Below are 14,229 nucleotides of genomic sequence, written 5' to 3' on the forward strand. Positions count from 1 at the left end.
ATGCTTGAAGACAAGAATAAATTAGTATGATGGAAGGTAAAGACAGTAAATAAAAATCTAGAACTACTGTGGTCAAATAAGTGCACGAAAGAGTTAGACGAAAAATGCAAAGAAGCAACACAGGGCAATACAATAGTGAATAAAATATGATTTATGGAAGACCTCTCAAGTTTTAGAACTGGGAGAAGGTCAAGAGTGCAAGTTGCCTATACTATATTTCAAAGATGATGATTTATGGTTAGAAAGGGGAATTGTCCAGAGACAATTGTATTTCTAAATCAGGCTCCTAATTCTTTAATTTTGGCTATGATCGTATCCTATCCCTACTTCCATGTGAATAAGCCACATTCAGATCAATGGGGCTTACATATACTGTAGAGCAGGGGTCCTCAAACTATGGCTCAAGGGCCGGATACGGCCCTCCAAGATCATTTACCTGGCCCTCGCTCAGGGTCAACCTAAGTCTGAAATGACTTGAAAGCCCACAGCAACAACAACAATCCTATCTCATTAGCCAAAAGCAGGCCCACACTTCCCACCAAAATAGTAATAAACTTACATTTGTTAAAATTGTTTTTCATTTTGATTATTGTATTGTTCTTAAGTGTTTTTGCACTACAAATATGATATGTGCAGTGTGCATAGGAATTCATTTGTGTTTTATTTTCAAATTATAATCCGGCCCTCCAAAAGTTTGAGGGACTGTGAACTGGCCCTCTGTTTAGAAAGTTTGAGGATCCCTGCTGTAGAGTGACTGAATACTAAGATGTTAGCTAGCTATGGGTCAAGGCTGCACCAACACAATTGCAATTACGACAACTGCAATGAAAGAGACATGGAAAACTACATCTATGGTTCTCATTTTTTTGTAATCTACAAGGACTGATCTCCACTTGATGGGTTTTAACCTGAAGGCAAGTTACGGTACCAGGATTATATTAATACAAATATAGAGTCAAGATTAGAAGGCTTATTCCTACTCATCTTTGGGTTTGAATATATATCTTAGATAAGAAAAGGCTGACTAGCAGTCAATAGTTTGTTTTTTTCAAATCTATTTTATTAAAGGTGAAGAAGGGAGATCGGGGGCAAGGGACTCCAAACAAAAAGAGGGAAGGATATTTTTTTCTTATACAAGTAAAGTAGGAGAACAATAAAGTAATAGGAAAGAAGGAAACATATAGCAGAAATAAAAAAATAGAATGAAAGATAAAAAAGAAGAAAAAAAAGGAGAGAGAAAAAAAACTTGTATCCAAAAATTGAAGGAATTTAAAAAAAATACAAAAAAAAGTCTGTTGATTTCCATCTAGTCCTTTGCGGTTTTATCTTTATGTAATAAGTTTACTATTGAGGGTACAATTTCATGATAGAGCAGTAAAGTAAATCAGCTCTTCTTATATCTCCAATACATACTAATGTCTTTTGTTATGACTATATGATTCACATTTTTTCATATTCCTCTATCTTGGACCAATCAGTATATTTAATCGGATTCCCCGAATTTTAGCTTAGTAAGAAAGTTAGTCTGTCCAGTTAAAACCCAACATTTTCAATAAATTCAAACATCTGTACATATCTATTGGTTAGTGCTAATACTGTACTGTCATTTAAAAAAAACATTTAGACTTATTTTGCTACATAGATTCATTAGCAAGTTTGTGCCTATTCAAGATCAGGCAAAAATCAAAGTGTTATGTGCACCCTATTGTTTAACAAAGCAATATTAGCCATGTTTTGTGTCAATACTGTCATTCAGAATTGAACTTTGAATAGAACATTACACTATCTAAACTGAAGTATGTCCTGAATTGCTGCATTTGTTGAAAGGAATAGCAAAAGGAGCTTGCAATTTTCCTTACCCTCTAATGTTTGTACAGTGATGAATTCTGAAGACCTCAAAAGTTTACACCTTTTATGCATCCCTCTGAAAACATTTTAGTAATATCTACTAAAAGTTATTGTCATCTTTGATTCTTCCAAATGAAGCGATTAGATGGACGAGACTGTTTTATTGTTTTCATGATTGTTTTATTGATTATGGATGTATTGTTTTAATTTGATTTATGTCTAATTGGAGTGTACAATGGTAATTGTTTGTACTACCATTGAATTTTGCCATTACTTATGTGTAAACTGCTTTGAATCCCCCTCGGGGTGAAAAAAGCGGTATACAAATACTATAAATAAATAAATAAGTACACATCTGTTACAAATAATACAAATTGTGTTTTAGGTTCCACAAAAATATACAGAAATTTTCTTACCTAAATGTTTGTAATGATGGTTATGAGCTTGCAATAAAATCTTTACTCGATCCAACGGTGCAATTGTTGTTTTGGCACAACATCCTGCAACGCCTTTCAAACAGACAAAAATGAACAGTTTAGTCAATAGCAAATGACTCCGTCTAATAAAATATTGCACCAGAGTTATTTTTAAAACTTTATCTATTTGAGGTTCAGTCCACACCCGGTGAGCATGATTCTCCTCATGCTCTGGTTATGATCTTTGTTGGCAAAATACTCTTGTTATTACTCAATCTCTGATCAATTGAACACCATACTAAAAAAAGATTTCACCTCAAAGTATTTTTCAGGGCATAACCTTGTCCTTCTTGAAAGGCCTTTCTAAATCAGTTTTATAAGTCTGACCCCACAAAAAGTTGAGATTCTAGACCAGTATTTCTCAACCTTCCAAATGCCGCGACCCCTTAACATAGTTCTTCATGTTGTGGTGACCCCCAACTATAAAATTATTTCTGTTGCTGCTTCATAACTGCAATTCTGCTACTGTTATGAATCGTAATGTAAATATCTGATATGCAGGATGTATTTTCAATCACTGGACCAAATTTGGCACAAATATCCGATATGTCCAAATTTTAATACTGGTGGGATTGGGGGAGGATTGATTTTGTTGTTTGGGAGTTGTAGTTGCTGAGATTTATAGTTCACCTAAAATCAAAGAGCATCCTGAACTCCACCAATGATGAATTGAACCAAACTTGGCACAGAGAATTCCCACAACCAAGAGAAAATACTGGAAGGGTTTAGTGGGCACTGACCTTGAGTTTTGGAGTTGTACATCACCTACATCCAGAGAGCACTCTGGTCTCAAACAATGATAGATCTGGACCAAAACTTGGCACGAATAATAATATGCCCAAATGTGAACACTGGTGCAGTTTGGAGAAAATAGATTTGTCATTTAGGAGTTGTAGTTGCTGGGGTTTATAGTTCACCTACAATCAAAGAACATTCTGAACCCTACTAACGGTAGAATTAAGTCAAACTTCCCGCACAGAACCCCCATGACCAACAGAAACTACTGTTTTCTGATAGTCTTTGGTGACCCCTCTGACACCCCCTCAGGGGTTCCGACCCCCAGGTTGAGAAACACTGTTCTATACAGTATCAAAGAACAGGAGAGTCACTAGAGTTGGTACCATCCAGTGCACGGAAGGAGGCACCTCTTGGTGACTGGGAGTTTACATGGCCCTGGTCTCCAGAAAATCAGCCCCCTCACTGCCCTGAGAAGCCCAACCCGTGGCCTTTGCCTTTTTCCTCCAGATCAGTACTAAAACAAGTCAGCTAGGCACTATTAGTGTTGTGGGAGCAGAAGGAAATACAAGGTGCTTGTTCTGGTCGGAAGTCTGCTTCCCCACTTGCTTGTGTCCCAATAGAAGACCCCCCTTCCCCAGCTAGTGGCTTTCATTTAATAAACACAGACACATTGGGTTAGTTCCTGGTTCAGAGCTGGAAGAGGAAAGCATACTAGAGGCAAGAGGGGTCAGGCCCGCTAGGGTTGGGAAGGGAGGAGGGACCCACTGCTCTCCCTCTTACCACCTGGAGCAGGTGGAGGGGCAAGAAAGTCATTTTGGTATTATCTGATAGCCTCCCTGGTTCAAAAACCACCTCGGTTAGGTCACCAACTTTGTTATCAGTTTTCCTGCTCATGCCTTTCAACACCACCTTAATCTACAAATAATTAAGTTTGCCATGCCATGAAAATGCCACTGTTGACTTCTACAATTTTAGATGTGGTAAAAACGCATGTTAGCAGGTAAGACTGTTTTCACTTCTGCTCATTTGGCATTCCTAAATCTCAGTTTAGTAGATGGCAATCCATTACCAAGTCATCCTCCATAGCAATGATTGTCTTACATATACAGCTGTGCTAATATTCTTCTAAAAGCAAATGATATTAGCCCAGACTAACTGTCTGAACGTATCTCCTGCCACGAACCATCACAAAGTTTAAGATCTTCAGGTGAGGCCCTGCTCTCGATCCCACCACTATCGCAAACGCAGTTGATGGGGACAAGAGACAAGGTCTTCTCAATAGTGGCCCCCTGCCTATGTAACACCCTCCTCCCTAGAGATATCAGATTGGCCACCTCCCTCTTGCCTTTTAGAAGGAAAATCAAGACCTGGTTATGGGACCAAGCATTTGATCAGTGAGCAGCAAGTAGAAGACGATCACACAACTTATGGCAATGAATTGACCCAGACTGGTTTTTGGATTTTGATTTTAATGGATATGTCTTAATTAATTGTTTTAATTGTTGTTTCAATATTTTTAATATTTTGATTGTACTGTGGTTGTTTTTATAATGCTAGCCTTATATGATGCTTTTGTTAGGCCGCCCTGAGTCCCCCTTCGGGGGGAGAAGGGCAAGGTATAAATATAGGAAATAAATAAATAAATTTAACTGTAACAATAATATTCCTATCAGTTCCTTTGCAATGTAGACAAAGTTATGATTACTGGTACTAGGATTGGAAAAATTGAACCACAAACACAAAATTTATGACTGTACTGTAGGACAATAATAAATATTTTCCCATAGTCAAAACTTCTTTAAATACAGAATTTGATAGCTGATGCTAATTTCTCCGGAATCAGTCTCACTGCCTCCCTTTTCCACCACTACAACTTTCCTGTGCATCCCGCAAATCGATCCAAAAGGCTAGAAAAAGCTGTGGGGGGGGGGGGGTGAGGCCATGGAAGGCTGGAGCTGGAGGGGAAAGGCAACAATATATTCATTGGCACCAAATACTAAAGTATGCTGTTGGATTTTGGCTGGTGCATATAATGAATGTACTGCACAAAATATCCTGTTCTAGACAGTCAGCACTTAGCTTGCATAGCCTTTATGATGCCAAACAAATCCCCTTATCTTCAAAAGGATGTCTGAATTTTTCTATTGCTTCTCCAATGTGTGAAAAATTCAGAAATGTTGAGTGAGTGAATGAAAATAAATCTTGTGGAATATACAATATGTAGTGTTACAGGTCCACTTTCCTGAAAATTGGACCTGTAATTAAGTAACCAGACTTATTGCGTCTTCCAAATATGCAGCTCTTTGCACTAAGACTCTGAAAAATGTCTGCAAATTCAAATTTTCAGTAATCCCACGTTCCCCATTGTTTTGGAAACCAGAATAATTTTTATAGCTGAAATAAAATTATGTCAGAGATCAACAGGTTCAAGTGTCTTCTTCTATAACATGGTTCAGCTCCCAAATGATAGTTGTGTTAATCTATATATATAAAAATGTTCTGTGCGTAATGAGTACCTTAAAAACAAAAGAACCAATGAACAAAATAACACCAAATTTGGCAACAAAACATCTCACAACACAAGGAGTGACTATCACTCAAAAAATTATGATTTTGTCATTCGAGAGTTGTAGTTGCTGGGATTTATAGTTCACCTATAATCAAAGAGCATTCTGAACTCCACCAACGATTGAATTGAACCAAACTTGGCACACAGGACTCCTCTGACCAACAGAAAACAGTAGAAGGGTTTGGTGGGCATTGACCTTGAGTTTTGGAGCTGTAGTTCACCTACATCTAGAGAGCAATGTGGACTCAAAAATGATGGCTCTGGACCAAACTTGGCACAAAAACTCAATATACCCCAATATAAACACAGATGGAGTTCGGGGGAAATAAACCTTGACATTTGGGAGTTGTAGTTACTGGAATTTATAGTTCACCTACAATCAATGAGCATTCTGAATCCCACCAACAGAATTGGGGCAAACATCCCACACAGAACTCTCATGACCAACAGTGTTTTCTGGTGGTCTTTGGTGACCCTTCTGACACTCCCCTTGTGAACCCCCCCCCCCCCCCAGGTCTTGACTTCCCAGGTTGAGAAATGCTGCCTTAAGGCCATCCAGTCCAACTCCCTTCACCAGGACAAGAAAACATAATCAAACCCAGCCATCCAGCCATTCACACACACACACATATATGTATATGACAGATGCAGTATCAAAGATTTGAAAGAAGAACAATTATATGTTGCATGTAGGCAAACCAGTCAATCTCCTCATCAACACTGGCAAAGAAACAGCAAGAAATACTGTTTATCCACAAGCATAAAGACATTACATATATTAGAAACCAACACTTTCTCATTAGATCACCAGACTGGGCAACAGCAATGCATGGCAGGGGACCGCTAGTTATATAAAAAAAGTAACTATTATATCAAAACACTTAACCAGCAGTCTACGTATCATCTCTAACATTCTTCAACTACATAGTCAATATAATGTATTGAATTGACTGCAAACTATTTAAAACTACCAATTCTTATCCAATGATATAAATCTACATTTCAACTTTGAACTGCCATTCCACAGATTCACTAGAAATCCTATGTCAGTTTTTTTCAAGAACAGCCTATTGCTTATCGTAGTGATTTTACCAGAAACCAAAACTGTTGCAGAAACACTTATAACACTTTTCCTGGTTTGTAGGTTAACACACCCTTTTCATATGTGGCTTTTAGGTATGCACACAAAACTCTTATGAGACAAATGCTGTTTACATAAGTTTATGCCGTAGTAATTTTGCTCAACATTAAGGAAGAAGGGACAGAAGACAATGTACTAATTTGTTGTTTATTTTAGGCAGTCCCTGATAATATTTGCGAAAAGGTCAAGGCAAAACAAAAACTGCTAACAGGTCATGGATACTCAAAGAAACCCCAGGATTCCTACCTGGAGGAGGGTGTGTGGATGTAGGTGTGCATGCGTGTCTGCACACCTACACCTGTTTTCTTATGCAAGAAAAGTACAGAGGTGTTTTGCAAGTTCCTTCTTCTGAAAGGTAGTCTCCAGTATCTGCTATTCCTTGGCAGTCTTCCATCCAAGTTCCAACCATGGCAACCCTGCTTATCTTCCAAGATCAGATTATCTTCTAAGATTATGTGGTCTGGGTGTGCAAGGATGACCATTTGAACACCTAACACAAAATGGTCATTCAAGATTCAATTTGTTGCTGTCATTAATTGCTGTCAATTCAACTTAAAACTATGATGATCCTACTAATGAGTCATCCTATCCTTAAGGTTGAGGTACTGCAGACTCGGGACTGTGACTTCCTGCATAGGAGAATCTACCTGTAATGTGATTTTCCTGTATTCCTACAATATTCCACTTCACCAAGCATTATTGTCTTTTCTACTGAGTCATGATGTCTCATTATAGAGCCAAAATATGACATCCTTAGTTTAATCATATTGGCTTCTAGGACAGGTTCAGCCTGGATTTACTGGGACTTATTTGTCTTTTTAGCAGTCCACAGAATCTGCAGAACGCTCTTCAGTACAAAACTCAAAGGAGTTGATTCCCTTTCTATCCACCATCTAGCTTACACAACCATACACAGAAATGGGAAATACAATGGGATGGGCCATCCTGACTTTAGTATTCATAAATATAATTTGAATCAATTTTTAAGGATTGAAACTGTTTTATTTTTAACACCATTCATATTTGATTTGATTTTAAAGTTTGTATATTTTAGGTTTTAAATTGTATTTCCTTTTGTTTTACTGTAAGCCGCTTTGAGTCTCTTTTGTAGAGAGAGAACATGGGGGATAAATAAACATAATAATAATAATAATAATAATAATAATAATAACTTCATGATATTGCCTAGTTTCTTCATAGCTAACCTTTCAAGTCATAGTTTTAGTCTGATTTCTGGACTTCAGCCTCCACAATATTCTGATTCATGACTGAGCCAAGGTATGGCAAATCTCAACCCATTTCAATGTTGTTATTATCTACTTTAGTTATGCAATGATTAAATCATTATTATAACATGTATTCTTCAGTGTAAATGTAGTTATTAGGCTTGGGTAACCACGGAAAAATTTGGTTCTAACCTCGTTTTGTTTTTAGGGGGCCCTTGCGTTTCGTTTTTTTTAATAATTCCGAAATTTTCCTTTTAAAAATTTCGAAATATACGAAATTTCGTATAATTACAAATCGATTCGTTAATGGCGGACGCATTTGCGCAATATGCTAAAAAAACCTCCAAATGGGACAGGGGGAACTTCTGAAGCTTCCCTCTCCCTCTGTTGTTGACTGTTGGTGTGATAAAACAAACAACAACTATAAAACTTGCACCAGACATGCGAAAATAATTACGAAATAATTACAAAATAATTACGAAATAATTACAAAATAATTACGAAATAATTACGAAATAAATTGAAAAAATTGTTTCGAATCTAATTTACTCCTCACACTATTCCTGCATGGCTCAATATTGGATCGTAAGCTAATTTAAATACGAATTAATAACGAATTATGAAATTAACGAACGAAACCGCCCAAGCCTAGTAGTTATATAGCCGTCAAGTAATAACCACAGCTACTATTAGCTGTTAAAGCAGTGGTTCTCAACCTGTGGGTCCCCAGATGTTTTGGCCTTTAACTCCCAGAAATCCTAACAGCTGGTAAAATGGTTGGATTTCTGGGGGTTATAGGCCAAAACACCTGGGGACCCACAGGTTGCGAACCACTGGGTTAAAGGGTGCATGCATTGGAAGGGGGCACTGTATATATACAAAGCCTACAGCAAACACAGAATGGGGTCCCCACCCAAGTCTAGCATACAATAGCCCTCCAGTTGCACAGTGACAGAGAGGCAGATGTTTCAAAGGGTCACCACTTCTGCAAAGTGGATCATCGGTTGTCTTCTCCCCTCTTTGGAAGAACTTTATAATTCCCGCTGCCTGAAGAAAGCTCAGAGCAAGAATTCCCAGCATATATTTTTTAAATTATTGCCATCTGGCAGGCAGTACAGGGTGACAAAGACAAGGACAAACTGACTGAAGGATAGCTTTTCTCCTATAGCTATGGCTATGTTGAACTCTGTGGTTTCACACTGATGTGGCATTGGGGGCTGTGTGGTGGTGGGGGGGCATGGACGAATGGGTGTGTTGTTTTGTGATGTGTGTAGGGGAATGTAATGTAGAATGGCCTCCATGGCCCATTCTACATTTTGGTGCGGTTTGGAGGAGGATGGAGCACTGCACCCAGCGAACATTGGATCTAGACTAAACTTGGAGCACAGACAAACAATGTCTTTCTCAAATAACCTGGGCAGTGCTGGGTCCCCAAGCTAGTGACAAATAAAGCTATTCTATTCTAATTCATAATCACATCCATTGGAGGAAGACAGTGATGTGTCCAAAGCCGGGGCCAATAGTGTGCTCCTTGCCAGCCCCTGGAGGCACAGAAACCTAGCCAGCTAAAGCCAAGGCCAATGGGGGTCCCTTGCCAGCCAACAACACAGGCAAAATGCGGGGGGGGGGGGGGGGAGGGGGTTGCCATTCCCTGGAAGTACAAAAGGGGAGCCAGTGGAAGCCAGGTTCAATAATGAATCTTTTGCCAATTGGCTGAACTTCTGAGAGCACATAAATTTAAGTTAACTAAGGCCAGGGGCAATAGGTAGTCTCTTGCCAGCCTATGTGGACAGAGAAAGCCAGCGACAATCAGGGGTCCCTTGCAAGCTCCTCGGGGCACAGAAGTGCCACTGACCAAAGCCAGAGGCAAAAGAGGGCCCCTGCCATCCTCTGGTACAGAATGGCAGCCAGCCAAAAAACAGGGCTAATAGGAGAACCCTTGCCAGCTCTTGAGGGCACACAAGGACAGCCTGCCCAAATCAGGGCCAACAGGGGTCACCTGCCAGCCCTTGCGGGGTAGAGAAACCCAGCCAGGAAAGCCTGGGCAATGAGGGGCCCCTTGCCAGCTCCTGGAAGCATAAAAAGCCAGTCAACCAAAACCAGAGGCAAAAGCTGGCAATTTGCTAGTCTCTTGTGGGTGGCCAGAAGGGCCTTTGCACAATTTAAACTTGTGTGCCAACTGGGCACATTCCTTGAGAAGTCAGATCTGGCCAAGGTGCCTTAATTACATCCCTTCTGGATTACTGTAACGTGCTCTACACGGGGCTGCCTCTGAAGATCACACTTCTGTGTACGAACCCACACAATCTCTTCGATCATCTGGAGAAGCCCTGCTCACGCTCCCACCTCCTTCGCAGGCGCAATTGGTAGGGACGAGGGAGAGGGCCCTCTCGGTGGTGGCCCCTCGACTCTGGAACTCACTTCCCAGTGTGCATAGGAATTCATTCATGTTTCTTTCAAATTACAATCCGGCCCTCCAACAGTTTGAGGGACTGTGACCCAACCCTCTGCTTAAAAGGTCTGAGAACCCCTGCCCTAGACGGTTCAGGACCAGGCTATTTGGCCAACCGCATCCTCTTGTACAAACCTGCCAGACCCTGAGACCTTCAGAAAAGGCCTTTCTTTCAGTCCCACCTCCATCTCAAGCCTGGTTGGTGGGAGTGAGAAAAATTGGCCACCTTGATTAGCATTGAATGGCCTTGCAGCTTCAAAACCTGGCTGCCTGCTGCCTGGGGGAATCCTTTGTTTGGATGTGTTGGCTGGCCCTGATTGATTTTTTAGTGTTGCTCTGTATTTAATGTCCTGATTTTACAGTTTTTTAAAATACCAGTAGCCAGTATTTCAACCAGAGAAGTCAGCCATAGCAGAGCACCTGATGAACCGACCTGGACGCTGTACTATTTGAGAACATAGAAATGCTGGGCCACTCTAATAACCACTATGTCAGGCTACACAGAGAAGCCATTGAAATCCACAAGCATGAGGACAATCTCAACGGAAAGAAGGAAACCATGGTAATGAACAAAAAGACTAACCCGAACACCGTGGAGTTGATGGAAGTCACAGACTATATAGATAGATAGATAGATAGATAGATTCTTCTGTATCTCTTTCATCTATTCTCACTTTCTAACTATACCCTTATTGCTCTCCCACTTTCCATGTAATTTCTTTAGATTCACAATAAACATTATTTGAACAAAAAAGAAAGAAAATGAACAAAATCTGACTACCAATATTTAAAAACTCTATAATCAGGACAGTAAATATTGAGTGCATTTAAGTAATTCATCCAAGATGTAACTAAGGTGTGGACCACTGTGGACAGAGTTTTCAAGATACGGTACAAGTTTTAATTGCCTTTCTCAAATAACCCGGGTAGTGCCGGGTACCCAAGCTAGTAATATAATAAATATAAATAATACATTTAATATAACAAATCAAGGAGCCCCTGGTGGCGAAGTGAGTTAAATCCCTGTGCCGGCAGGACTGAAGACCACCGACAAGTCGCAGGTTTGAATCCGGGGAGAGGCGGATGAGCTCCCTCTATCAGCTCCAGCTCCTCATGTGGGGACATGAGAGAAGCCTCCCACAAGGATGATAAAAACATCAATTCATCCAGGCGTCCCCTGGGCAACGTCCTTGTAGACGGCCAATTCTCTCACACCAGAAGCGACTTGCAGTTTCTCAAGTCGCTTTTGACACGACAAAATATATAAATTTGGACACAAGATACCTAACAACCCAATGTATGTCCTCCACTCAAAAAAATTGATTTTGTCATTTGGGAATTGTTGTTGCTGGGATTTATAGTTCACCTACAATCAAAGAGCATTCTGAACTCCACCAATGATGGAATTGGGCCAAACTTAGCACACAGGGCTCCCATGACCAACAGAAAAAACTGGAAGGGTTTGGTGGGCATTGACCTTGAGTTTGGGAGTTGTAGTTCACCTACATCCAAAGAGCACTGTGGACTCAAACAATGATGGATCTGGACCAAACTTGACACAAATATTCATATGCTCAAATACGAACACAGATGGAGTTTGGAGGAAACAGACCTTGACATTTGGGATTTGTAGTTACTGGGATTTATAGTTCACTACAATTAAAGAGCATTCTGAAACCCACAAACGACAGAAATGGGGCAAACTTCCCACACAGAACCCCCATGACCAACAGAAAATACTTAAGGCCATCCAGTCCAGCTCTCTTCACCAGGGCAAGAAAATGTAATCAGAGCCCTCCTGACAAAGAGCCATCCAGTCATAAATATAGATAGATAGATATGATTCTCTCTCACACACAGAGATATAGTATCATAGATTTGAAAGAGACCCTTAAAGAAGGACTATGATATGTTGCATATTCCAGAGTAGGCAAACCAGACACGCTCCACATCAACACTGACAAAGAAACAACAAGAAATACTGTTTACTCACAAGCATAAAGGAATTACATATATTAGAAACCAACACTTTCTCATTACTTTATTTTCCAGATCACCAGACTGGGCCACAGCAACGTGTGGCAGGAGACAGCTAGTATATATATATATAACGAATTATTTGGGGCACAGTAATGCAGCCAACCAAAGCCAGGGTGAAGGGGGAAGGCCAAAGGGGGGTCCCTTCCCATCCTCTGGAGCAGGCATGGGCTAACTTGGGCCGTCCAGGTGTTTTGGACTTCAACTCCCACAATTCCTGACAGCCTACCGGCTGTCAGGAATTGTGGGAGTTGAAGTCCAAAACACCTGGAGGGCCCAAGTTAGCTCATGCCTCTTCTGGAAGCCCACAAGCCGGAGCCACAGGCGAGGAGGCGGGCAAGGCCACCCTTTGAGCGCGGCAGGGCTTCCAAGCATGAGCTGGGCCTGGCCAACCCTCCCTCCCTTCCGCCCGCGTTCACCTCCGGCAACGAAGGAGCGGAGCCAGTAGAAATCCCTCCGCGCGGGCGACGAGGAAGGCAGGCGGGCGCTGGGCCTCGGCGCCGCCACCTCGCCGGCCATGGCTCCCTCTCTCTCTCGCTCGCTCTCTCTGGAGGAAGCGGGGCTGGACTATGCCCACATGGCGCCGGGCGGGAGGGAGGGAGAGAGGCCGGCCGCTGACAGGCCGGCCTCCTCCCTCCCTCCTCTTAGAGGCGGGGAAAAATGAGGGGCGGAGCCTCGCCCCCTCAGAAAGGTTTGGGGTTTGGGACTTCAGCTCCCAGAAGGCCCGGCCATTGGGCACGGTGGCGAAGGCTTCTGGGAGTCGTAGGCCCAAACATCTGGAGGTTGTGCTGACTGCTGAGGGGAGGTGGGGCCTACCTGCGCCTTGTGACATCTCCTCACAGCGGCCCGGCTTCTTCCTCCTCCTCAGGCCGGAGTCCCACCCAGGGGACTCTCCCCGCCTGTCCACCCAAGAGAAACTAGCTAGGCCTTATGAGGAGTGTCACCACTTAGGCCAGTGGTTCTCAACCTGTGGGTCCCCAGGTGTTTTGGCCTACAACTTCCAGAAATCCCAGCCAGTTTACCAGCTGTTAGGATTTCTGGGAGTTGAAGGCCAAAACATCTGGGGACCCACAGGTTGAGAACCACTGTCTTTGACTCTAGGCCCCTTCCGCACAGATGAATAAAAGCCCACATTTTCTGCTTTGAACTGGATTGTTGTAAAGGCCCTCAGATAACCCAGTTCAAAGCAGATATTGTGGGATTTTCAGCCTTGATATTCTGGGTTATATGGCTATGTGGAAAGGCCCTCAGATAACACAGTTCAAAGCAGATATTGGGGGATTTTCTGCCTTGATATTCTGGGTTACATGGCCATGTGGAAAGGCCCTCAGATAACTCAGTTCAAAGCGAATCTTGTGGAGATTCTGGGTTATATGGCTGTGTGGAAAGGCCCTCAACCCAGTTCAAAGCAGAATTTGTGGTTATTCTGGGTTATATGGCTGTGTGGAAAGGCCCTCAAATAACCCAGTTCAAAGCAGAATTTGTGGTTATTCTGGGTTATATGGCTGTGTGGAAAGGCCCTCAAATAACCCAGTTCAAAGCAGAATTTGTGGGATTCTCTGACTTGATATTCTGGGTTATATGGCTGTGTGGAAAGGCCCTCAGATAACCCAGTTCAAAGCAGATATTGTGGGATTTTCTGCCTTGATATTTTGGGTTATATGGCCATGTGGAAAGGCCCTCAGATAACCCAGTTCAAAGCAGATATTGTGGGATTTTCTGCCTTGATATTCTGGGTTATA

At 41.8% G+C, this 14,229-nt stretch overlaps 1 protein-coding gene across 2 annotated transcripts in view; it reads right to left on the reverse strand.

The window, feature by feature from the left end:
• The window catches only part of SLC25A16 (solute carrier family 25 member 16), a 44,588-nt gene extending 31,489 nt beyond the window's left edge, over nt 1-13,099 (reverse strand). For both annotated transcript variants that reach the window (XM_067465680.1, XM_060768898.2), the window contains exons 1-2: nt 12,907-13,099; nt 2,265-2,357 (exon numbers count right to left, since the gene is read on the reverse strand). In XM_067465680.1, the coding sequence (XP_067321781.1) occupies nt 2,265-2,357; nt 12,907-13,006 (193 nt within the window). In that variant the 5' untranslated portion in view covers nt 13,007-13,099. The remainder of the gene's footprint in view (nt 1-2,264; nt 2,358-12,906) is intronic.
• Nucleotides 13,100-14,229: the final 1,130 nt, after the last annotated feature.

Source organism: Anolis sagrei, chromosome 3 (genome assembly GCF_037176765.1).
Source record: "Anolis sagrei isolate rAnoSag1 chromosome 3, rAnoSag1.mat, whole genome shotgun sequence".
Lineage (NCBI taxonomy): Eukaryota > Metazoa > Chordata > Lepidosauria > Squamata > Dactyloidae > Anolis > Anolis sagrei.